The 26,764-nt window shown below is 28.1% G+C and overlaps 1 protein-coding gene across 3 annotated transcripts in view; it reads right to left on the reverse strand.

Moving 5' to 3' along the window:
• Positions 1-26,764, reverse strand: part of LOC145269510 (inositol polyphosphate 5-phosphatase K-like) — a 300,729-nt gene that overhangs the window by 139,044 nt on the left and 134,921 nt on the right. For all 3 annotated transcript variants that reach the window (XM_080125252.1, XM_080125250.1, XM_080125251.1), the window contains exons 2-3: positions 18,750-18,854; positions 8,784-8,877 (exon numbers count right to left, since the gene is read on the reverse strand). In XM_080125252.1, coding sequence (XP_079981378.1) covers positions 8,784-8,877; positions 18,750-18,854 — 199 coding nt within the window. The remainder of the gene's footprint in view (positions 1-8,783; positions 8,878-18,749; positions 18,855-26,764) is intronic.

Here is a 26,764-nt window from a genome sequence, read left to right on the forward strand (position 1 = left end):
GTTTTTATGTGCGTGTTTCATAATAAATATTAAAAATGTTTTAATCTTTAATTTTTTTTACTTTCATAAGAAAATGTTATTTTTTAAAGTACAAATATTTTTTTTTCGTTTGTTATTGTGTGCGTGTTTGATAATAAATATTAAAAATGTTTTAATCTTTAATTTTTTTTACTTTCATAAGAAAATGTTATTTTTTAAAGTACAAATATTTTTTTTTCGTTTGTTATTGTGTGTGTGTTTGATAATAAATATTAAAAATGTTTTAATCTTTAATTTTTTTACTTTCATAAGAAAATGTTATTTTTTAAAGTCAAATATTGTTTTTTTTGTTTGTTATTGTGTGCATGTTTGATAATAAATATTAAAAATGTTTTAATCTTTAATTTTTTTACTTTCATAAGAAAATGTTATTTTTTAAAGTCAAATATTGTTTTTTTTTTTCGTTTGTTATTGTGTGCGTGTTTGATAATAAATATTAAAAATGTTTTAATCTTTAATTTTTTTACTTTCATAAGAAAATGTTATTTTTTAAAGTCAAATATTGTTTTTTTTTGTTTGTTTTTATGTGCGTGTTTCATAATAAATATTAAAAATGTTTTAATCTTTAATTTTTTTTACTTTCATAAGAAAATGTTATTTTTTAAAGTACAAATATTTTTTTTTCGTTTGTTATTGTGTGCGTGTTTGATAATAAATATTAAAAAATGTTTTAATCTTTAATTTTTTTACTTTCATAAGAAAATGTTATTTTTTAAAGTCAAATATTGTTTTTTTTTGTTTGTTTTTATGTGCGTGTTTGATAATAAATATTAAAAATGTTTTAATCTTTAATTTTTTTACTTTCATAAGAAAATGTTATTTTTTAAAGTCAAATATTGTTTTTTTTTGTTTGTTTTTATGTGCGTGTTTGATAATAAATATTAAAAATGTTTTAATCTTTAATTTTTTTACTTTCATAAGAAAATGTTATTTTTTAAAGTCAAATATTGTTTTTTTTTGTTTGTTTTTATGTGCGTGTTTGATAATAAATATTAAAAATGTTTTAATCTTTAATTTTTTTTACTTTCATAAGAAAATGTTATTTTTTAAAGTACAAATATTTTTTTTTCGTTTGTTATTGTGTGCGTGTTTCATAATAAATATTAAAAATGTTTTAATCTTTAATTTTTTTTACTTTCATAAGAAAATGTTATTTTTTAAAGTACAAATATTTTTTTTTCGTTTGTTATTGTGTGCGTGTTTGATAATAAATATTAAAAATGTTTTAATCTTTAATTTTTTTTACTTTCATAAGAAAATGTTATTTTTTAAAGTACAAATATTTTTTTTTCGTTTGTTATTGTGTGCGTGTTTGATAATAAATATAAAAAATGTTTTAATCTTTAATTTTTTTACTTTCATAAGAAAATGTTATTTTTTAAAGTCAAATATTGTTTTTTTTTTGTTATTGTGTGCGTGTTTGATAATAAATATTAAAAATGTTTTAATCTTTAATTTTTTTTACTTTCATAAGAAAATGTTATTTTTTAAAGTCAAATATTGTTTTTTTTTTGTTATTGTGTGTGTGTTTGATAATAAATATAAAAAATGTTTTAATCTTTAGTTTTTTTACTTTCATAAGAAAATGTTATTTTTTAAAGTACAAATATTTTTTTTTCGTTTGTTATTGTGTGCGTGTTTGATAATAAATATTAAAAATGTTTTAATCTTTAGTTTTTTACTTTCATAAGAAAATGTTATTTTTTAAAGTCAAATATTGTTTTTTTTTTGTTTGTTTTTATGTGCGTGTTTCATAATAAATATTAAAAATGTTTTAATCTTTAATTTTTTTACTTTCATAAGAAAATGTTATTTTTTAAAGTCAAATATTGTTTTTTTTTTTCGTTTGTTATTGTGTGCGTGTTTGATAATAAATATTAAAAAATGTTTTAATCTTTAATTTTTTTACTTTCATAAGAAAATGTTATTTTTTAAAGTCAAATATTGTTTTTTTTTTTCGTTTGTTATTGTGTGCGTGTTTGATAATAAATATTAAAAATGTTTTAATCTTTAATTTTTTTACTTTCATAAGAAAATGTTATTTTTTAAAGTCAAATATTGTTTTTTTTTTTCGTTTGTTATTGTGTGCATGTTTGATAATAAATATTAAAAATGTTTTAATCTTTAATTTTTTTACTTTCATAAGAAAATGTTATTTTTTAAACTCAAATATTTTTTTTTTCGTTTGTTATTGTGTGCGTGTTTGATAATAAATATTAAAAAATGTTTTAATCTTTAATTTTTTTACTTTCATAAGAAAATGTTATTTTTTAAACTCAAATATTTTTTTTTTCGTTTGTTATTGTGTGCGTGTTTGATAATAAATATAAAAAATGTTTTAATCTTTAATTTTTTTACTTTCATAAGAAAATGTTATTTTTTAAACTCAAATATTTTTTTTTTCGTTTGTTATTGTGTGCGTGTTTGATAATAAATATAAAAAATGTTTTAATCTTTAATTTTTTTACTTTCATAAGAAAATGTTATTTTTTAAAGTCAAATATTGTTTTTTTTTGTTTGTTTTTATGTGCGTGTTTCATAATAAATATTAAAAATGTTTTAATCTTTAATTTTTTTACTTTCATAAGAAAATGTTATTTTTTAAAGTCAAATATTGTTTTTTTTTGTTTGTTTTTATGTGCGTGTTTCATAATAAATATTAAAAATGTTTTAATCTTTAATTTTTTTACTTTCATAAGAAAATGTTATTTTTTAAAGTCAAATATTGTTTTTTTTTTTCGTTTGTTATTGTGTGCGTGTTTGATAATAAATATTAAAAAATGTTTTAATCTTTAATTTTTTTACTTTCATAAGAAAATGTTATTTTTTAAAGTCAAATATTGTTTTTTTTTTTCGTTTGTTATTGTGTGCGTGTTTGATAATAAATATTAAAAAATGTTTTAATCTTTAATTTTTTTACTTTCATAAGAAAATGTTATTTTTTAAAGTCAAATATTGTTTTTTTTTTTCGTTTGTTATTGTGTGCGTGTTTGATAATAAATATAAAAAATGTTTTAATCTTTAATTTTTTTACTTTCATAAGAAAATGTTATTTTTTAAACTCAAATATTTTTTTTTTCGTTTGTTATTGTGTGCGTGTTTGATAATAAATATAAAAAATGTTTTAATCTTTAATTTTTTTACTTTCATAAGAAAATGTTATTTTTTAAAGTCAAATATTGTTTTTTTTCGTTTGTTATTGTGTGCGTGTTTGATAATAAATATAAAAAATGTTTTAATCTTTAATTTTTTTACTTTCATAAGAAAATGTTATTTTTTAAAGTCAAATATTGTTTTTTTTTTGTTATTGTGTGCATGTTTGATAATAAATATTAAAAATGTTTTAATCTTTAATTTTTTTACTTTCATAAGAAAATGTTATTTTTTAAACTCAAATATTGTTTTTTGTTCGTTTGTTATTGTGTGCGTGTTTGATAATAAATATAAAAAAATGTTTTAATCTTTAATTTTTTTACTTTCATAAGAAAATGTTATTTTTTAAAGTCAAATATTGTTTTTTTTTTTCGTTTGTTATTGTGTGCGTGTTTGATAATAAATATTAAAAAATGTTTTAATCTTTAATTTTTTTACTTTCATAAGAAAATGTTATTTTTTAAAGTCAAATATTGTTTTTTTTTTTCGTTTGTTATTGTGTGCGTGTTTGATAATAAATATTAAAAAATGTTTTAATCTTTAATTTTTTTACTTTCATAAGAAAATGTTATTTTTTAAAGTCAAATATTGTTTTTTTTTTTCGTTTGTTATTGTGTGCGTGTTTGATAATAAATATTAAAAATGTTTTAATCTTTAATTTTTTTACTTTCATAAGAAAATGTTATTTTTTAAAGTCAAATATTGTTTTTTTTTTTCGTTTGTTATTGTGTGCGTGTTTGATAATAAATATTAAAAAATGTTTTAATCTTTAATTTTTTTACTTTCATAAGAAAATGTTATTTTTTAAAGTCAAATATTGTTTTTTTTTTTCGTTTGTTATTGTGTGCGTGTTTGATAATAAATATTAAAAAATGTTTTAATCTTTAATTTTTTTACTTTCATAAGAAAATGTTATTTTTTAAACTCAAATATTGTTTTTTTTTCGTTTGTTATTGTGTGCGTGTTTGATAATAAATATAAAAAATGTTTTAATCTTTAATTTTTTTACTTTCATAAGAAAATGTTATTTTTTAAAGTCAAATATTGTTTTTTTTTGTTTGTTATTGTGTGCGTGTTTGATAATAAATATTAAAAATGTTTTAATCTTTAATTTTTTTACTTTCATAAGAAAATGTTATTTTTTAAACTCAAATATTGTTTTTTGTTCGTTTGTTATTGTGTGCGTGTTTGATAATAAATATTAAAAATGTTTTAATCTTTAATTTTTTTACTTTCATAAGAAAATGTTATTTTTTAAAGTCAAATATTGTTTTTTTTTGTTATTGTGTGCATGTTTGATAATAAATATTAAAAAATGTTTTAATCTTTAATTTTTTTACTTTCATAAGAAAATGTTATTTTTTAAACTCAAATATTTTTTTTTTTTTTCGTTTGTTATTGTGTGCGTGTTTGATAATAAATATTAAAAATGTTTTAATCTTTAATTTTTTTACTTTCATAAGAAAATGTTATTTTTTAAAGTCAAATATTGTTTTTTTTTTGTTTGTTATTGTGTGCATGTTTGATAATAAATATTAAAAATGTTTTAATCTTTAATTTTTTTACTTTCATAAGAAAATGTTATTTTTTAAAGTCAAATATTGTTTTTTTTTCGTTTGTTATTGTGTGCATGTTTGATAATAAATATTAAAAATGTTTTAATCTTTAATTTTTTTACTTTCATAAGAAAATGTTATTTTTTAAAGTCAAATATTGTTTTTTTCGTTTGTTATTGTGTGCGTGTTTGATAATAAATATTAAAAATGTTTTAATCTTTAATGTTTTTTACTTTCATAAGAAAAAATGTTATTTTTTAAAGTCAAATATTGTTTTTTTTTGTTTGTTATTGTGTGCGTGTTTGATAATAAATATTAAAAATGTTTTAATCTTTAATTTTTTTTACTTTTATAAGAAAATGTTATTTTTTAAAGTCAAATATTGTTTTTTTTTGTTTGTTATTGTGTGCATGTTTGATAATAAATATTCAAAATGTTTTAATCTTTAATTTTTTTGACTTTCATAAGAAAATGTTATTTTTTAAAGTACAAATATTTTTTTTTCGTTTGTTATTGTGTGCGTGTTTGATAATAAATATTAAAAATGTTTTAATCTTTAATTTTTTTGACTTTCATAAGAAAATGTTATTTTTTAAAGTACAAATATTTTTTTTTCGTTTGTTATTGTGTGCGTGTTTGATAATAAATATTAAAAATGTTTTAATCTTTAATTTTTTTGACTTTCATAAGAAAATGTTATTTTTTAAACTCAAATATTGTTTTTTGTTCGTTTGTTATTGTGTGCGTGTTTGATAATAAATATTAAAAATGTTTTGAGTGAAAAAAAACAACAAATTGTAACAAAAAGATGTTTCTGGCCTTTTGGCTGGGAACAAAGTGTAGTATCTGTTCTGATACTGCACTTCACCTTTTTCGGCCTCGATCAGGGGGAGGAGAGATCTTTCTTGACTGAGACAATTTTTATTTTTGTTCCCATCCAGAATGCCCTTTTTTCAGAGAGCTGGATTTTCCTCACATTAAAAACCCACCTTGTGTCCAACTACTCTCGTGGGGAGGCAAGTAAATAAGAACAGAACGATATCATCATCCTCTTCCTCCTGTTCCTCATCATTTTTTTTTTTAATGGGATTCATCACTTATCAAGGCTCCAAAAGCCACTCGAGGATAAGGGCTAATGAGTGTAAGGTGGTCACTGAGACAACAATGTATTAATAGCTAGTGGCAGAAATGGGTTAGAAACAGATTATGGAAGGGGGGCTTGTTTACATTGGACTTGAAGATCACCATATTTTAATCAGCTGGAAAGCATGCCAATGGAACAGAGTTCCATAGGCAGGCAGTTCTAGGAAAGAAACTCTGCTCATGGAATTTGTGTTTAGATTTAGGCACAGATAGAGAGTGAGGGAAACTGTCGATGGTCGGTTTAATGTCAGTTTTACATGTTGGCATATGTTGGGTGGCTTCAAGAAACTGACTTCCCTAAACATCCTCCAGCCACTCCTAATTCTTGCAATTACACAAGTACCTGCTCCATCCTGTGCTCCAATAGTATCATGAAATGATGAAAACATTGGATTAAAGTTAGATTTTCAACAATTGTCATATTTGGGCTGGTCAATCTCTGTCCCAGTTGAGGGTTCTCGATAAGGCGCAGAAACGTATCTGTAATTTGATTGGACCCCACCCTTTCTTTTTCACTGCAATCTCTCTCTCTCTCTCTCTCTCTCTCTCTCTCTCTCTCTCTCTCTCTCTCTCTCTCTCTCTCAGACGTAATTTTGCTAGTCTCAATCTTTTCTGTAAATACTATTATGGCATGTAGCCTACAGAATTGTCTCATCTATTCCCTGCTTCCTTTGTATCAGCTCGTTTGACTCTTTGGTCTAGTGGTCTTTGTCAATTTGTTTTGATACTTCATTGTAATAATCGCTACCAATTAACAGCTTATTGCGCAAAAACCTGCAGGCCTGTGGAACTCTTCTTGCTGTTTTACTCCTACCAATAAACATCACAATAGACATCAACTGATTTTTAAGTAATCATCTTTTGTTCTTGCTAGTTCCTTACATAAAGTGGTTTCATGCCTTGTCTGGAGCGATTTCCATTAAAAAAAACACTTTAAAAAATAAATTAGAATACAAGAAATATAATTTAAGCTGAACAACCAAATTAAATAGTGGAGATAGTTTAATAGCCTCTATAGTAAAATTGAACCAAGAAAACAATTGCAACCAATTTATGATCAAGGTTTACTCCTCTAGATCCATTGTGTTCTATCGATGCTAATACATATCTGTTAGATATTGGCAAGAAAAACATTCGATGGGTTGCACACATGCAAATGGATTTAATGTGAAGAATCGGGACTTTCCACCATTGTCTAACAGAATGCATAATTTGACCCAGAAATATGTGGGAGGATATCGGTCAAAGGTTGAAACAATAAACAAAGGAAACATTAAGTATTACAATAGGAAAAGAAAAATTGTCACAAAGAGAAAGTCAGTAAGTCGGTCAGAGAGAGCCACACTGTGTGACCATTTTTTTTTCACTGCCTGACAACTGCTTAACTGCACCACCCCATACGCCTTTCAAAAACGTCAAAACACAGAGTAATAATTTATAATCAAAAGCTGAATTGTCGGTGAGAAATAAAAACAATACATTTTCTTATAGATCAACTGTGTTGTGATTTTATAAGTTTTGTAATTGTGTGTGTGTATGTGTGTGTTTGTGTGTGTGTGTGTTCAGATTCGTTCCCTATAGACCCCAGAACAACTGAACTGATACTTTTGAAAATTCACATATTAAACATTCCAATAGGAAAAAAATATTTTTCAATAAAATCGTCACAAGGAAAAAGTCAATCAGTTGGTCACAGAGAGCAAGGCTCGGCACCATTTCTTCCCCCACCCGACATCTGACACACCCACGCACCCTACCTCATGCACTTTTCAGAAACGTCCAAACATAAAGTGATAATTTATCATCAAAAAATGATTTGTCAGTGTGAAATAAAACCAATATATTTTTTTGTAGATCAGCTGTGTTGTGATTTTTACTTTACTGTCAGTGTGTGTATGTTTTGCACCAGCAACAAAAGTAGATGTTAACATTTATATAGACTGGACAAACGCATTTTGAACAACCGGCTATAGCGAATATGTAACATATTAAAGTAATCTTTTTCTTTTTTTCTTTTTTTTTTTTATTACATTTTCACCCCAAACAAGGCATATTGCCACTTTGATGTAGGGGGCTACTATCAGGGACCTAAGTTCCTGGGGTACTATTGTTACACGAATGACCCGGTCTAAGCCGGGTTGACATGATAGTATATATATGTGTGTATAAGTGTATATACATATATGTATGTTCATGAATTAAAATGTGGCACGTGTCTGCGGATGAAATGTCAGAAATTGACAAGCTAAATAGGAATTGTTTCAATATTTCTCACAAATATAAACAAACCTTGTTATTGCTATGAAAAATGTAACAGAAAAGAATCTGGTTACGTGGATGTTTTGAAAAGATTGACAGGAAAAAGTGACAGAAGGAAAACGATTGCAGTTGGAGATTTGATTGTTAACCGAGTGGACACCACAATAATTGTCTCTGTCACTCCCCCACTCTTTCTCTCTATCTACCATACGCAAGAACAACAGGAAAAATAAAAAACGGACTGTTGCTTACACCAATGGTTTTTGTGTTTTGAATTCTTAAAAAGGGTTTATAATATAACACTATGTAGGGAGTTTAGCAGCAAGATATCTGTTCACATTACACTTGAACTTCTGCATGTCAGTACAGTTGGGGAAGCAGGAAACTGGAAGAGAATTCCAAAGTCCTGCCGTTCTGGGGAAGAAGCTATTAGAGTAAAAGGTTTTCTTGCATATATGAATCTCAACTGTGTAGGGGTGGGACTTTGCTGCTTGTCGGGTTTGTCGGGGGTATTTTCGTCGAGGGGGTACACCTGCATACCTCTTTATCTAATATTATGCATTAACTGACCCAAAAAATATATTCCAAGACAGCAAAAAAAAGAGTTTTATTTTCTAAATGAAATGAACTTACCCGAATGTAGCCTTTCGGACAAAGAGTAGCTGTAAGTTTCTCCGTCCAGGGATTGTCGATCATACTCTGCTCGCCAGTGCTCACCTCTTGTAACCTTTGTTCCAATAAAGAAAAAAAACAAAAAAACAAACAATACAAAATTATGTTTCTGAAGTTTTGAGATGAGGATTGGTTGGTTGGTTGTTTTTGTTTTACGGTATATCAACCCTTTTCGGATTATTTAATGCCGAATCCAAAGATTCGGAAGAAAAATTTTTTTTTAATAGAATATATTTGTTTTCACGTCGGTTTCTATTTAACCCATAGTTGGGACCCTAACAGGTACTACAGAGCGGACCTGGGAGCAATGGTAATTAAAGGGTGGCTCCACACTCTCCAAAGCCCACAAGCTGGGGCCTCACCACTCGATATAGTTTAAGGTCATATGCAGGACCAGATGAGGATTGATAATTTAAATGATTACCATAAAAGCAGATGATAAATGTGCAGATATTTTCTTAAGCGTAAAAATACAGGGAATGATCTTAGTTTTACTGATAGTTTATTAAAATCAATAAATTTTCATTATTTTATCAGCAGAAGGAGATTTTGCTTTAAAGAAAATCAAATAAAAAAGACAATTAAAAAAAAATCGTTTTTGGCATCGGAAAGTAGACACACATTTTTCTAATTCCGATACCCTCAAAAGTTCCAAATTTTCCGAATATGATTAATCATCCCAACATTAAAATGCACTTTATGTGCCTGGGTGTGTTCTTAAATAGGTTTTGTAACCAAATGCCCCCCCCCGATAAGTATCAGAAATAGATAATAAAAAAGAAATCTGATTGAAGAAGGAACAGTCTAATTTGGACCAAAGTTGACACCCTTATATAGCTTAACATCACAAATGTATTTGAGAAGTCATTACTTATCAAAGCCTGGAGGCCACTCAAGGATAAGGGTGAATGAGTGTACAGTAGTCAATGGGAAAATGTCGTAGTAATCGTTAGTAGTGGAAATTTGGTGAATTGGATTACTTAAGGGGAACAGCTCACCAAGAACTTGTTTACATTGGACTTGAAGACGGCCATATTGTAGTCAGTTGGAAAGCAGGAAAACGAAACAGAGTTCCACGGACTTGCAGTTCTAATAAAGAAGCTTTATAAATTGAATCTACGTTTAGGTTTAGGCACAGATGAGAATAAAAGTATTGGACATGTGGGATATCTATTACTTATCATTATATTCTAGGCAATGCCAGGTCTCCCTGCTAGTTACAGAAAGCCGTTAAATCTTGATTATACTTAGACTAGATGGACAATTGATTACAATTTATCTTAGCCTTCAGATATATTTGTAATAGTTTCAATAACAAATGAGTTCAATAAAAAAAAAAACACTTGTTTGAAATGTACGTTTCTTTCCCATACAAGTATTACCATCAGTTGATCCAAGACAACCGAAAGGCTTTTTTTATTTTTATTTTTATTTTTTTTTTTTTTTACTCATGTTCACCCCTCACAAAGCATATCGCCACTTGGACGTAAGGGGCTACTATTTGGGGCCATGTCTAGGAAAGATTAACAAGATATTTGTTTATGTTACATTTAAACTTCTGCATATCAGTACAGCCAGGGAAGCAGGCAGCAGGAAGGGAATTCCAAAGTCTAGCTGTTCGAGAAAAGAAACTATTAGAATAGAAAGCTTTCTGGCATTTAGGGACAACAACAGTGAATGGGTGAGATCTTATTGCTAAGCGGATTTGTCGGGGATATGTACGTCGAGGGGGTACAAGAGATACGATTTCCTCAAAACATTCCATTATAATAGTTGTAAAACAGGCACAGTGATGCAACATTGCAGCGATGGGACAGGGGCTGGAGCTTAGTTGATAATGTGGGACTGATTAGATTGATAACTCTTTTTTGAACTTTATCTTAGAGGGAGAGACTAGTGGTGGATGCACCAGCCCAGATTTGGCAACAATACTCCATGCATGGATGAATGGTGGCCTTGTAAAGGTACAGGATACTCTCAGGCATGAGTAGTCTTCTAGCTCGATAGAGGGAACCCACATTCTTTGCAGCAGCCTTTGCAATGTCCTCTATGTATTTGTTCCAGTTCATATTGCCCGCAAATATTAGGCAGAGGTGTTTGAAGGTAGAATTCTCAGGTAGGTTGCTATTTGTCATGGATATAGGGAGTTGAAGAGGCGTCTTGTAACTATTAAAGGAGAGCAGCTTAGTTGGTAGCTATGGAAAAAATGATTTAAACTTCTGCATATCAGTACAGCCAGAGAAGCAGGCAGCAGGAAGGGAATGGCGGCCTTGTAAAGGTACAGGATACTTTAACTTTCAAAATAACACAGTCATAGAAAACTTTTCCAACTAGCTTCTATGAGGATTGCAGTTCAATCCGATAACAATTGGATTCTTGTACGACCTTCGTCACTTTAAAGAGCAAAGGCAAAGAAAATTGGTTTTGTTATTGTCTGCAGAAGGACTAGCACCATCCTTATGGTTATTCCCGATGAAGGTGTCATATTGCCAAAATATAGTGGATCTTAAGCAAATAAATGTTTGTTTATTATTAGAAAATAAATTCTGTATTATAATTGGCTTTTTGAACCTAGAAATTTAAATTCAAGCAACACTTACATTGAGAAGATATAAAAAAAGCATTAAAATAAAAAATAAAATAAGGCTGGAACACACAAAAAAACATCAAGTACATTTTAGAAAACTTATTTTTGTTTCAAAATTTTTTTTTAGATGAGGATTAATTATTTGTATTATTCGAAAACGACCAAATTCTCTCTGATTCTCTCTCCTCTGATCTTCAGCATGTAGTACAATGGGGAAAGAGTGGCTGGTTACTTTTAATGCATCTAAAATCAAACTTCTCTCTTTACATCATCCTGGCATCAATTGAAATGAATGGCTCTCGTCTTCAGGAGGCCTCAAGTTTTGACAAGCTTCTGGGCTTGACCATTACTCCTGATCTTAAATGGAACACATACATAAAATCTGTTACCAAGGTCGCTGGAAAAATGGTAGGATCTTTCTATCAATCCAGTAGATATCTCACTGCTGATGCAATTCTCTATCTATATAAGAGCCAGGTATGTCCAAGGATGGAATACTGTTGCCACATCTGGGCAAGAGCTGCTAGAAAGGACTTGTCCTGTCTTGATAGAGTTCAAAAGACTTCGTAGCCTCGTAGAAGATGTCCTTTTCTCTTCCCTGCAACCTCTATCTCACAGAAGAGATGTTGTGAGTTTGTCTCTGATGTATCGTTATTTTCATGGAAATTGTTCGACTGAGCTTCAATCTATAGTCCCCCCTCGCCAAACTTTCACAAGAAACACTCGTCTAGCTGTAAACACTATCAATAATTCCCCCCACTCTTTATATGTGCCTAAACCTAAACGTAGATTCCATGAACAAAGCTTCTTTCTTAGAACTGCACGCCTGTGGAATTGTCTTCCGTTTTCCTGCTTTCCGGCTGACTACAATATGGTTGTGTTCAAGTCTAACGTAAATAAGTTCTTGATGAGCCGTTCCATATAAGTTATCAAATTTACCGAATTTTCATTACTAATGATTACTAATTTCTACTGTACACTCTTTAACCCTTATCCTTGAGTGGCCTCTTGGCCTTGATAATGTGGTGATGCCTGTGTAAAAAAAAAAAAAAAATTTTTTTTAGATGAGGATTAATTATTTGTATTATTCGAAATTTTTAGACTACTGTTCTTATCTTAGATGTTAACCTCACAACCTTTCTCAGGAATATTCATGTCAAACGCAGGAATCTGTATCGAATTTCAAAAGGAAATCTTTATTTAACCCATGGGAGTAGCTTGCTCTCAAGTCTTAATTAATTTATAGTTGTAGTTTTAGTATTGCCTGTATTGAGGATTAAATAAAACCAAGTTACCCTTCTGAATAAAATGAAGGCTTCCATTCAAAAGTTTGCACGGATATGACCACACGTGTGACCCGCTGACAGGCTGCCAGCCTCCAAAATGCTGCGTGCGTCGTGGATTTTTTGTTCTTAACTTCTTATTGCCAGATCGTCATTTTCTCGCTGACAACTGTCGATGGGGACACACGTGGGTCCACAAGTAGAAGAATAGATCTGAAATGGAACACGTATATCAAATCCATTGCCAAAGTCATTGGAAAAATAGTGGGATCCTCCTACCGCTCCAGTAGATATCTCACTCCTGATGCAATTCTCTACCTATACAAAAGCCAAGTTCTGCCAACGATGGAGTATTGTTGCCACATCTGGGCAGGAGCTGCTAGAAGCAGCTTATCCTGCCTTGACAGAGTTCAAAATAGATTTTGTAGCTTAGTGGGGGGGGTGCCCTTTTCTCTTCCCTGCAACTTCTTTCCCACAGAAGAGACGTAGCGAGCCTGTCCCTGCTTTATCATTATTTTCATGGCAAGTGCTCGTCTGAGCTTCAATCTATGCTCCCCCCCTTGCCAAATTTTCACAAAAAAACACTCGTCTAGCCAAAACCACTATCAACAATTTCCCACACTCTTTATCTGTGCTTACACCTAAACATAGATTCCATAAACATGGCTTCTTTCTTAGAACTGCTCGTCTGTGGAACTCTATTCTGTTTGCCTGCTTTCCAGCTGACTACAATCTGATTGTATTCAAGTCCAACGTGAACAAGTTCTTGTTGAACCGTCCTCCTAAGTAATCCAAGTTACAAAATTCCCACTAATGTTTACTACGCTAAAATCACAATGACTAATGTATACCTATTAACCGTTATTCTCGAGTGGCCTCTGGGCCTTGATAAGTGATTAATCCCATGTAAAAATAAACAAAAAAACAAAACAAGAAAATATAATGCCAATACTTCACATATATTTGACAGTTCGGGCTTGTGTGTGCCGCCTAATTTCGATGTCACACTCATCTCTAAAAACTGTACATCCATCGTTAACGACTGCCGATATCAACTCCAATCCACCGCAAATGGCTGTGTCGCTATCTCAAGTCCCCCTACACTTGCTACCCGGAAGCTACCCTTCCCTCTCTAAGCATCTCATTGATGCCCCCATCAAGTGTCGTTGGTTTCTTTGTTATCTGTTCTGTAGGTTTCTATTGTCATTGTCATATCTAAAAGGTTCGATCAAAAAATGCCTACGGATTCATTGTTGGTCATTTCCTCTTTCTTTGTACATTGTAAGACACTTCCTTTCTGTCGATTGTCAACCCACCCCCCACCCCACTCTCAGCACTTAGTGACTCAGGTAAGCTTCGTAGTATCATACAGATTCCTGAGTCCGATGAGAGGCATCTGAAGATGGCCTGAGATTACATTGTTTTTTTTTTGTTTTTTTTTTACATAGGCATCACCACTTATTAAGGCCCAGGGGCCACTCGAGGATAAGGGTCAAAAAGTGTACAATAGTCAATTGGACAATATAGTAATCGTCAGTAATGGAAATTCAGTAAATTTGTTAACTTAAGGATAACGGCTTATCAAGAACTTGTTTACATTGGACTTGAAGACAACCATATTGTAGTCAGCTGGAAAGCAGGAAAATGGAAGACAATTCCATAGGCGTGCAGTTCTAAGAAAGAAGCTTTGCTCATGGAATCTACGTTTAGGTTTAGGCACAGATAAAGAGTGGGGGAAATTGTTGATAGTGTTTTCTGCTAGACGGGTGTATTTTAATAAACACTTGTTTGATACGTTGAAAGAATAACAAAGCTGAGAACAACCGTCTACATCATTCAAATAAATAATCAATCATTTAAATAATCAATCATTAAAATAAATAATCAATCATTTAAATAATCGATCATTTAAATAAATAATCAATAATTTAAATAATCAATCATTTAAATAATCGATCATTTAAATAAATAATCAATCATTTAAATAATCGATCATTTAAATAATAAATCATTCAAATAAATAATCAATCATTTAAATAATCAATCATTTAAATAATCAATCATTCAAACAAATAATCAATTATTTAAATAATCATTTAAATAATCAATCATTTAAATAATCAATCATTCAAATAAATAATCAATTATTTAAATTATCAATCATTTAAATAATCAATCATTTAAATAATCAATCATTCAAATAAATAATCAATCATTTAAATAATCAATTATTCAAATAAATAATCAATTATTTAAATAATCAATTATTCAAATAAATAATCAATCATTTAAATAATCAATCATTTAAATAATCAATCATTCAAATAAATAATCAATCATTTAAATAATCAATCATTCAAATAAATAATCAATCATTTAAATAATCAATCATTCAAATAAATAATCAATCATTTAAATAATCAATTATTCAAATAAATAATCAATCATTTAAATAATCAATTATTCAAATAAATAATCAATCATTTAAATAATCAATCATTCAAATAAATAATCAATCATTTAAATAATCAATCATTCAAATAAATAATCAATCATTTAAATAATCAATTATTCAAATAAATAATCAATCATTTAAATAATCAATCATTTAAATAATCAATCATTTAAATAATCAATCATTTAAATAATCAATCATTCAAATAATAAATCATTTAAATAAATAATCATTCAAATAAATAATCATTCAAATAAATAATCATTCAAATAAATAATCAATTATTTAAATAATCAATCATTCAAATAAATAATCAATCATTTAAATAATCAATCATTAAAATAATCAATCATTCAAATAAATAATCAATCATTTAAATAATCAATTATTTAAATAATCAATTATTCAAATAAATAATCAATTATTTAAATAATCATTTAAATAAATAATCAATTATTTAAATAATCAATCATTTAAATAATCAATCATTCAAATAAATAATCAATTATTTAAATAATCAATCATTTAAATAATCAATCATTCAAATAAATAATCAATCATTTAAATAATCAATCATTTAAATAATCAATCATTCAAACAAATAATCAATTATTTAAATAATCATTTAAATAATCAATCATTTAAATAATCAATCATTCAAATAAATAATCAATTATTTAAATTATCAATCATTTAAATAATCAATCATTTAAATAATCAATCATTCAAATAAATAATCAATCATTTAAATAATCAATTATTCAAATAAATAATCAATTATTTAAATAATCAATTATTCAAATAAATAATCAATCATTTAAATAATCAATCATTTAAATAATCAATCATTCAAATAAATAATCAATCATTTAAATAATCAATCATTCAAATAAATAATCAATCATTTAAATAATCAATCATTCAAATAAATAATCAATCATTTAAATAATCAATCATTCAAATAAATAATCAATCATTTAAATAATCAATCATTTAAATAATCAATCATTTAAATAATCAATCATTTAAATAATCAATCATTCAAATAATAAATCATTTAAATAAATAATCATTCAAATAAATAATCAATCATTTAAATAAATAATCATTCAAATAAATAATCATTCAAATAAATAATCATTCAAATAAATAATCAATTATTTAAATAATCAATCATTCAAATAAATAATCAATCATTTAAATAATCAATCATTAAAATAATCAATCATTCAAATAAATAATCAATCATTTAAATAATCAATTATTTAAATAATCAATTATTCAAATAAATAATCAATTATTTAAATAATCATTTAAATAAATAATCAATTATTTAAATAATCAATCATTTAAATAATCAATCATTCAAATAAATAATCAATTATTTAAATAATCAATCATTTAAATAATCAATCATTTAAATAATCAATCATTTAAATAATCAATCATTTAAATAAATAATCAATCAAATAAATAATCAATTATTTAAATAATCAATCATTCAAATAATCAATCAAATAAATAATCAATCATTTAAATAATCAATCATTTAAATAATCAATCATTTAAATAATCATTCAAATAAATAATCAATTATTTAAATAATCAATCATTTAAATAATCAATCATTTAAATAATCATTCAAATAAATAATCAATCATTTAAATAATCAATCATTTAAATAATCAATCATTTAAATAAATAATCATTTAAATAAATAATCAATCATTCAAATAAATAATCAATCATTTAAATAATCAATCATTCAAATAAATAAGCATTCAAATAAATAATCAATTATTTAAATAATCAATCATTTAAATAATCAATCATTCAAATAAATAATCAATTATTTAAATAATCAATCATTTAAATAATCAATTATTTAAATAAATAATCAATCATTTAAATAAATAATCATTTAAATAAATAATCAATTATTTAAATAATCAATCATTTAAATAATCAATCATTTAAATAAATAATCAATCATTTAAATAAATAATCATTTAAATAAATAATCAATCATTCAAATAAATAATCAATCATTTAAATAATCAATCATTCAAATAAATAAGCATTCAAATAAATAATCAATTATTTAAATAATCAATCATTTAAATAATCAATCATTCAAATAAATAATCAATCATTTAAATAATCAATCATTTAAATAATCTCATAATCTTTCACCATTTTGATTTTCCAACATTGCTATCATAATTTTTTTTAATTGGAATTCATGATTGAGATTATTAATTTTATCAATCATTTTTTTTTAATTGGAATTCATTATTGAGATTATTAATTTTATCATCATTTTTTTTTAATTTGAATTCATTATTGAGATTATTAATTTTATTAATCATTTTTTTTTAAATTGGAATTCATTATTGAGATTATTAATTTTATCAATCATTTTTTTTTTAATTGGAATTCATTATTGAGATTATTAATTTTATCAATCATTTTTTTTAATTGGAATTCATTATTGAGATTATTAATTTTATCAATCATTTTTTTTTTATTGGAATTCATTATTGAGATTATTAATTTTATCAATCATTTTTTTTTATTGGAATTCATTATTGAGATTATTAATTTTATCAATCATTTTTTTTTAATTGGAATTCATTATTGAGATTATTAATTTTACCAATCATTTTTTTTAATTGGAATTCATTATTGAGATTATTAATTTTACCAATCATTTTTTTTAATTGGAATTCATTATTGAGATTATTAATTTTATCAATCATTTTTTTTTAATTGGAATTCATTATTGAGATTATTAATTTTATCAATCATTTTTTTTTAATTGGAATTCATTATTGAGATTATTAATTTTATCAATCATTTTTTTTTAATTGGAATTCATTATTGAGATTATTAATTTTATCAATCATTTTTTTTTAATTGGAATTCATTATTGAGATTATTAATTTTATCAATCATTTTTTTTTAATTGGAATTCATTATTGAGATTATTAATTTTATCAATCATTTTTTTTAATTGGAATTCATTATTGAGATTATTAATTTTACCAATCATTTTTTTTTAATTGGAATTCATTATTGAGATTATTAATTTTACCAATCATTTTTTTTTAATTGGAATTCATTATTGAGATTATTAATTTTATCAATCATTTTTTTTAATTGGAATTCATTATTGAGATTATTAATTTTATCAATCATTTTTTTTTAATTGGAATTCATTATTGAGATTATTAATTTTACCAATCATTTTTTTTAATTGGAATTCATTATTGAGATTATTAATTTTACCAATCATTTTTTTTAATTGGAATTCATTATTGAGATTATTAATTTTATCAATCATTTTTTTTTAATTGGAATTCATTATTATTAATTTTATCAATCATTTTTTTTTTAATTGGAATTCATTATTGAGATTATTAATTTTATCAATCATTTTTTCTGTCCAAAAAATCTAATTTTTTGCGCTGTCCAGAAAAACATTGGCTTTATCAAAACATATTTGTTGATTAAATATATTTCTCATTCCGTGGAATTTCCGCGGGTCCTGCTAGTTTTAAAATATCTGTAACGAAGCAAGAACGTTTGAAAGACACACTCACCCAATTGCGTAGATATCAGGCAGTTCATCATTATCCAAATTAAGCAAAGACGTCAAGTCATCCGGGGGTGGCTTCGTGCCCACATTCCATGTACATAAGTACACCCTAAAATTAAAAATGAAATGAAATAAAATACCAAAAAACAAAGACGATATATCTGCTGGACTAACATAGAATTTGTGGGCCCAAGAAATTCCATTCCACAAGACCAAGCAAACCAAAAAAGCAGAGATAAAATAATATTTGAGTTATGTCCCACCAACGTCAGGCTCTTTCTGGATTAGCACCAACGTAAAAGAATTTACCCTGAATCAACATTTTATTATGTTATAATCAATTATTAATTGCTGCTACCAGTTTAGCTTTTTTTTTTTACCACTTATCAACGCCCGAAGGCCACTCGAGGATAAGGGTCACCAGGACAAAAGTACAGTACTCGTCAGTGGTGGAAATTGGGTATAATTTGATTATTTAAGGGGACGGCTCAACAAGAACTTATTTACATTGGACTTGAAGACGACCATGCAGAGTTTCACAAGTGGGAAGTTCTAGGAAAGAAACTTCATAGAACCTGTATTTAGATTTAGGCACAGATAAATGGAGGGAAATTGTTGATAGTGGTTGTAAATAGACGAGTATTTTTATGAAGGTTTATTATTAATAACAGTTTTATAATTAAACTTAGTATTAAACTTAACACATTTGTTAAAACAATTTAGGGTACTGATCCAGAACCTGACCCAAGGCTGTGTCGGCAGTTTATGGTAAACAGCTGAAAAAGATGCTGGAAAAAGATGCAATACTGCCAGACGAGAATTTCAAAATGATTAAAATGAAACTTTAGCACAAGCAGATAAGACTTATAAGTTTAATTATGCGAGAGAAACTTTACGGTATTTGCCCCACCTTATGGTGTCATTTATAATGTTATTTGATTATATACATGTGTATTATATTATGTACTGTATTTTGTTGCTAATTTTTAATGCTGTATCCCGGGATTCTACTATATATATATATATATATATATATATATAATTTTCAGAATGTGAGAGATTATATATTAATTTCCACAGCCAAACAATGTCGCAGCCTACAAGACCCATGACAGTCAACGAACCGGAAGTCCAAGACTTAAGAGTTTTGCTCTTATTTGGGTTCATCAGTTAGACACATCCAAACTCTTGTGTGCGGGGCGTTTGCTCAGTTGGCAGAATGCTGGCCTCACATGCAAGAGGCTCGGGTTTCGAATCCTGAGATTTTTTTTTTTTTTCATGAAACGTATTTAAGATTTTTTTTTTTTCATGAAACGTATTTAAGATTTTTTTTTTATTGAAACAAGTATGATCAAAAACATTTTTTCTTTTTAAATAAAACGTAAAAGTAGTTTAGTTTAGAGTTATGATGGGTGTCAATGCTCTACATTTTAGATTTGTGCACCTCCATGCAAATTTACCTGTAATAGTGTTTCTTTTCAGTCCTCTTACAGTGACTTTCATATTTTTTATATTTCCTACTTCTGTGAGCCTTCTTTCTTGACAAAGATTACTCCTCTGTGAGAGTTAATAATTTCACACAGCATTCTGTAATTCATCTTCACTTTTAATCTTTCGAAACCTGCATTACAACATAGCTAAAAAAAAAAAAAAAGTGACACGGACGATATTTTTGGCTTTCTAATAATGTTATCAAATAATATTGCTAATCACCTATTGTTTTTTTGGGGGTTTTTTGCCGTATTATTGCTTAATTGAGTCAGGATCCAAAGGATTTAAACAAAATTAAAACTTGTCATCTGCTCACAGCTGATTGGCTAATCACGTTGGCTTTTACTGGTTGCTTACTATAAACTGCTGGAAGATGCTAATGTAAACCTGGGTTAGGTTCTGGATCAGTAGCCAATTTATTTTAAAAGCTGCTGGATGCATAATGATTGTTCAGTGTTCTGTAAAGCATTTTTGTTTACATTCGAAACTGTCATGGCCGACCTCATATCCAAGAGCAGATCATGTCGCTGTATCATAAAGGGATAAGAGAGACAACTCTATCTTGCATATTATTTTTAGGGTCTAACGTAAATTTGGAGTTTATATAATGATGTAAAAATAGTTAAGAAATAAGATAGAAAAATGACGAAGTAATCTAAATAAAACGGATAACACAGTACAGCACTCAAAAAAGGCACAAAACATCTGAGGCCATTTTTAAATACATAAAGGCATGGAAAACCTATTTCTGGCCTACATTTAGACACAGTTTTTTTTTGCAAAATTGTCACTTTGAGAATTTTGTGGAGAATCTCAGTGACGTGAGTGACTAATATTCCACCAGGATATTTCAATAATGGAAAAGTGTTTAAAAGGAAAATAGAAGGGGGGGGGGAAAGGTCCCTTGATTTCTGAGAACTTCGATTGAAGTAAAATGAAACCAAAAAAAAAATAAGAACAACAAAATCTTATCATAGTAGCCCCTTTATTATATTAATCTATTAATAATTTAATAACAAAAGATTTAGAGGGGGGAGGTGGAACATTAAGGGTGGCCCCACATAGTAATATTTAATGAACTAATGTTAATTTTTGAGTAGGTCAAGTAGTACAAGCCATCATGAGATGAAATCGGCCGAACAGATCGTTCTCAGGGGTGAACCATGGACAGATGACCTTAAAGTTTAAAGCAGAGAAAGAGGTCAAACGGGGTAGACAAAATAAGGATGAGCGTGATGGGGTTTTTTTTTTCGTGATAAGAAAGAAGGGCTCCAAATTAGTCAGTCCATGGGAATCGAACTGGAAACATCATCAATAATGTGAATCTACCATGTGACGTTGCACGAGGTAGTTGGCCACTAATGTAAACTGAAAGAAAATTTTGATAATGGCTAAGTGCGAAATGATCCCCCTGAGAACTTTATTCGTTATGTCCACCAATTTAGGTAACTACTTAATTAAGAAAACCTCTCTCTCTCTCTCTCTCTCTCTCTCTCTCTCTCTCTCTCTAAACATAAAAATCCTTTAAGACCTCTCAGCGAACGTCGCTGCCTTCTTTCTGTATGAAGAAAAGCTTTATTTGTCAAGCACCACTGACGACGGATCATGGTTATGTTGGGGAGGGAGATGAAAAATGAGTGAATGAGAAAACAGTGATGAAGGGAAGCATGCAGTCAGCAAAGAAGACGAAAAGAGAAAGAAAAAGAAAAAAATGGCAATTCACATTAAAGCTTGCCGATTTAAAAAAAACAAAAGAAAACGAAACAAATAAAATGCAAAAGTTGCATAAAATATAAGCAATGATAAAATACCCCCCCCCCCCAAAAAAAAAAAACTAGTGAAAACGTAACCGTGAGGGAGGGGTGTCGTATATGTTTACTAAAGTGACTAACAAAAAACTAGGAAACAAAAAATAACACTAAAATGAAACAACAACAACAATAATAATAATAATAATAATAATAATAATAATAATAATAATACAGTAAGAAGGACTATAAAACTAAAAAAATAATAAAAAAAACAAAAAAAAAAGCAGTAAGACAAAAAGATAAAAAAATATAAGAATGATTTGCTTTTGACAAAATACTTACTGTGTTCTGCAGAAATGCAAAGGAAAGAATAAAAAAAAAATGAATACCGATTAATATTTGCAACAATCAATTAACAAACCCCCTCCAAAAAAAATCAATAACAAATAATTCAATCAATTCATCAATAATTCTGGGTTAATTGCTGAAAATAAAATAAACGTGATTTGAAATGTATTTCTATTAGCACCACTTGTTTAATCTAAACCTTGCTCAAGAATGTCTCAGCATTATTTCTTTGTCAGTGTTGATTTTCATTAGATTAGCATGGTTACCTGGCGTTGCCCGGGGACATTCCAATAAAATAAAAGAGTTAAAAAAATGTAATATGTTTCTTTTAACACCCCTCTCTCTCTCTCTCTCTCTGTATATATATATATATATATATATATATATATATATATATATATATATATATATATATATATACTAGCATGGGTGCCCGGCGTTGCCCGGGTGTTTGGAGGTGTATGTTGAGCAAAGAAAAAAAAAAAAAAACGGTCAATTTTTTTAACTTTGACCCCTATTATGACCCCTTAACATTTATTGTTTGGGGCTCAAATCAAGTTATTAAGTTAGATCCATATTCAAGGAACCTATATCTAAAATTTCAAGTGTTTAGACCCAAAATTGTTCGAGGAGTTTGGTAGAGTTCTCAAAGGTCAAATCGTTGAACTTTGACCCCTTAACAGGCAAATTTCTGGCCGAAAACCGATCACATCAATTTTCCCAAATCTCAGTACCACGTATATCAAATTTCGAGTCTGTGGACTAAAAATTGAGAGAGTTATTGCGTAGGGAAATGCACACACACACACACACACACACACACACACACACACACACACACACACACACACACGCACACACACACTTTGACTTTTATAGATATACTAGCATTTTTTTTGGATGCTAGTAAAAGCAAGAGAGTGTGATGAGAGGGGGGAATAGAGAGAAATGAGAGAAAAAAATAATAGAAAATAACATAAGGCCCTATTTTATTGCATTACACTTAATTTGTGTGAGAAAATCAGCAGCAACTGAAGGATAGCTGTCTAGCAAAAATATTAGCAGCAGCAGCAGTCGTTAAAACCCATATGCAAATTAGCAAGTGTGCATGAACTTGCGTTACAAGATAAGGAGAGAAAAATACACCACCTGGTCAAGGGGTGAGGCAAAGTCCATGCCGGGAAAAATGGACATGCGAGTTGAGGGCAAAAAAGACCTGCATCAGATAGCGGGGACAGAGACTTTTAAAAAGCACATGGTGTACGGCACAGCGACAAGACTTTTGAAAGATAATGAAGTGGGTTGTTTTTGAAGAACCACAAATAAATGCATTTTATTTACACTTTTAAAAACGCAGAGTCGTTTTTTTGTTTCTTTCCTTTTTTGTTTGTTGGTTCCATTGTGATGGCATTCTGTAGATATTCAGCGTAAACGGAGACTCTCTTATATTATGGTACCTATTTTGTTAGAACTGCAAAAGTATTTATCTAAGCTAGCAGGGACGCCCGGCGTAGCTAGGTCATAAAATATGCATAAATATGATATTTTAATTCTTGCAGATTTCGTATATATTATTAGAGAGTTAATGTTCTATCGATTTTTATATATTATAAAGTTGCGATTTCAAAAATAAAAAAATATATCTATATGACTTGGGTTCATCAGCTTGAATCGAAAACGAATCCGAAACTTATGAATATATATATATATATATATATATATATATATATATATATATATATAACTTTAGTTCCTTCAGGTATAATCGAAACTGAAACCAAAACTTAGGAGGAATTCTTGGTAAAATTATTCATAAAAAAATAGAGGACTTGAGTGCCATCAGCTATCGAAACCGGAACCAAAACTTATTAAGAATTCTTGGTAAAATTATTTAATGCAAAGAATGGAAGTACATAACAATTAAATGACCCAGATATAAGCCTGACACAGAAAATAACACATACGCGGCCATATTAATATATTGAAGAAAATTAGTGAAAATTGAAAATTTTGCTAAAAAAAAAAAAAAAATAAACAGAAGAGGTTATATTATAACAAGGGGGGGGTAATCATTTTCTGAATAATTTGAAAATCTTAGGCCAATTCAGCAAAACTCAATTCCAAACTATGAGTTACCTTTGTTTTTCATGTCACGTGTTCCAAAAAAAAAAAAAAAAAAAAAAAAAAAAAAGGCCACGCATTTTTTTTCGATGAAGATTGAAAATATGTGTTTTATAATGCAGTCATATTTAACTAATTACTGCATAACAATTAAATAGATGACATTTTTCTTTTTTTTTTTTTTTTTTTTTACAGATTCTGCTCTAAAAACGAAGAAGCACATAAATTTTTAAATGAATAAACGTTTTTAAAAAGATTCCGCATTGAACTGGATTCTTAACTTACACATTCCAATTCAAGTACAAAAGTATTCTATCATGCCAAAACATAATTGGTGATCTGAATTGTGGATGGTGGCAGCGGGGCCCCAGGACCTTCGGCAGCAGTTTTTGTGACAGCTGGAGATAAAACTTGTTAAATATTCTGGTTTTCTATGGCAGAAAGATAATCCATGTGATTGTTCGCAATCAAACCGGAAAAAATTCTGACAGTTTCAGCTAAATAATGAGTTGCAACCTCTATCTCACAGAAGAGATGTTGCGAGTTTGACTCTGATGTATCGTTATTTTCATGGAAAGTGTTCAACTGAGCTTCAATCTATGGTCCCCCCTCGCCAAACTTTCACAAGAAACACTCGTCTAGCTGTAAACACTATCAATAATTTCCCCCACTCTTTATCTGTGCCTAAACCTAAACGTAGATTCCATGAACAAAGCTTCTTTCTTAGAACTGCACGCCTGTGGAATTGTCTTCCGTTTTCCTGCTTTCCGGCTGACTACAATATGGTTGTGTTCAAGTCTAAAGTAAATAAGTTCTTGATGAGCCGTTCCATATAAGTTATTAAATTTACCAAATTTTCATTACTAATGATTACTATATTGACCAATTTCTACTGTACACTCTTTAACCCTTATCCTTGAGTGGCCTCTGGGCCTGGATAATGTGGTGATGCCTTTGTAAAAAAAAAAAAAAAAAAAAAAAAAGCAATTCAACACAAGACGATGTACATTTTATCTATATAAATAAAACAGTGTATATATATATATATATATATGTATATATATATATAGTAAGTTATAAAATGTATATGGCGATTAAGCTACACTGAATATTCCGCGTTTCATCCACTCTAGGATTCCTCGGGCTTATATATATATATATATATATATATATATTGAGATGATTAATCGGAATCAGAAAAAGCAGAACTTTTTTGGGATATCAGAATCAGTATCGGAAAAATTTGAGCCTATTTTCCGATGCCAAACCCGATTCCTTAAATTATCTTTTTAATTTGATTTAAGAAACATCTTCCACTGCTTGTAGTAATAATAAAATAATAAATATTTATTGATTTTAAACCCAGTACAACTAAAATCTTTAGATCAACCCCTCACAAGTGTGTTTTGTGTTTAAGATGTGTGTTTATGGTAATCGGGACAAAATAACAATTTTATGATTAAATATTTAGAGATTTATAAAGAATTGGAATCGGAAATTTAGTACGGAATCGATAATTGTATCGGAATCAGAAAAAATATTGGAATCGTTCCATCACTAATCATATTATATATATATATATATATATATATATATATATATATACATATATATATATACATATATATATATACATATATATATATATTTATATTTAGTGGAGATGGTAATTAATAAAAACTGAAGAAAGTGCTCAATACTGTTGTAGAGCAAATATGCGTTTTATTTTTTATTACCGTATCTTTCTGTTAAGTTACATTATTGCCATTTTCTGTAAAAGTCTGAGGACGCTACAGGCGGCCAAAAAAAAAAAACGGCCAAAAAACGGCCGTGTAGCCGAAACAATAATGTAACTTAACAGAAAGATACAGTAATAAAAAATAAAACGCATATATATATATATATATATATATATATATATATATATATATAAATACGTACGAGTGGCGTGCAATAAGTAATGCCCCTGACCCACTTCCAGTTGTCTGATCTAGCTGAAATTTTGCATGTGTAATGATTTCTATCTCTACGGGTTATATGCCAAATTACAGATCTGAACTAATTGCGGTTTCTGTTTTACAGGTGTTTCAACTGAGTCAGGTGTGAAATGGAGCTTATTGAATGTCGAGCAGTGATCCGGTTTTTGTATTTGAAAGGACGCACACCACAGGAGACTTTTGATGAAATGAAAGAAACTTATGGTGATAATGCTCCATCATATGACCTTGTAAAACACTGGCATCGTTAATTCAAACATGGCCAGAAGTCTGTGGAAACAGCTCCCAGACCTGGTCGCCCCCTTCTGCCA

The sequence above is a fragment of the Euprymna scolopes genome, chromosome 45, assembly GCF_053919585.1.
Source record: "Euprymna scolopes isolate OS-2025 chromosome 45, ASM5391958v1, whole genome shotgun sequence".
NCBI classification, from domain to species: domain Eukaryota; kingdom Metazoa; phylum Mollusca; class Cephalopoda; order Sepiida; family Sepiolidae; genus Euprymna; species Euprymna scolopes.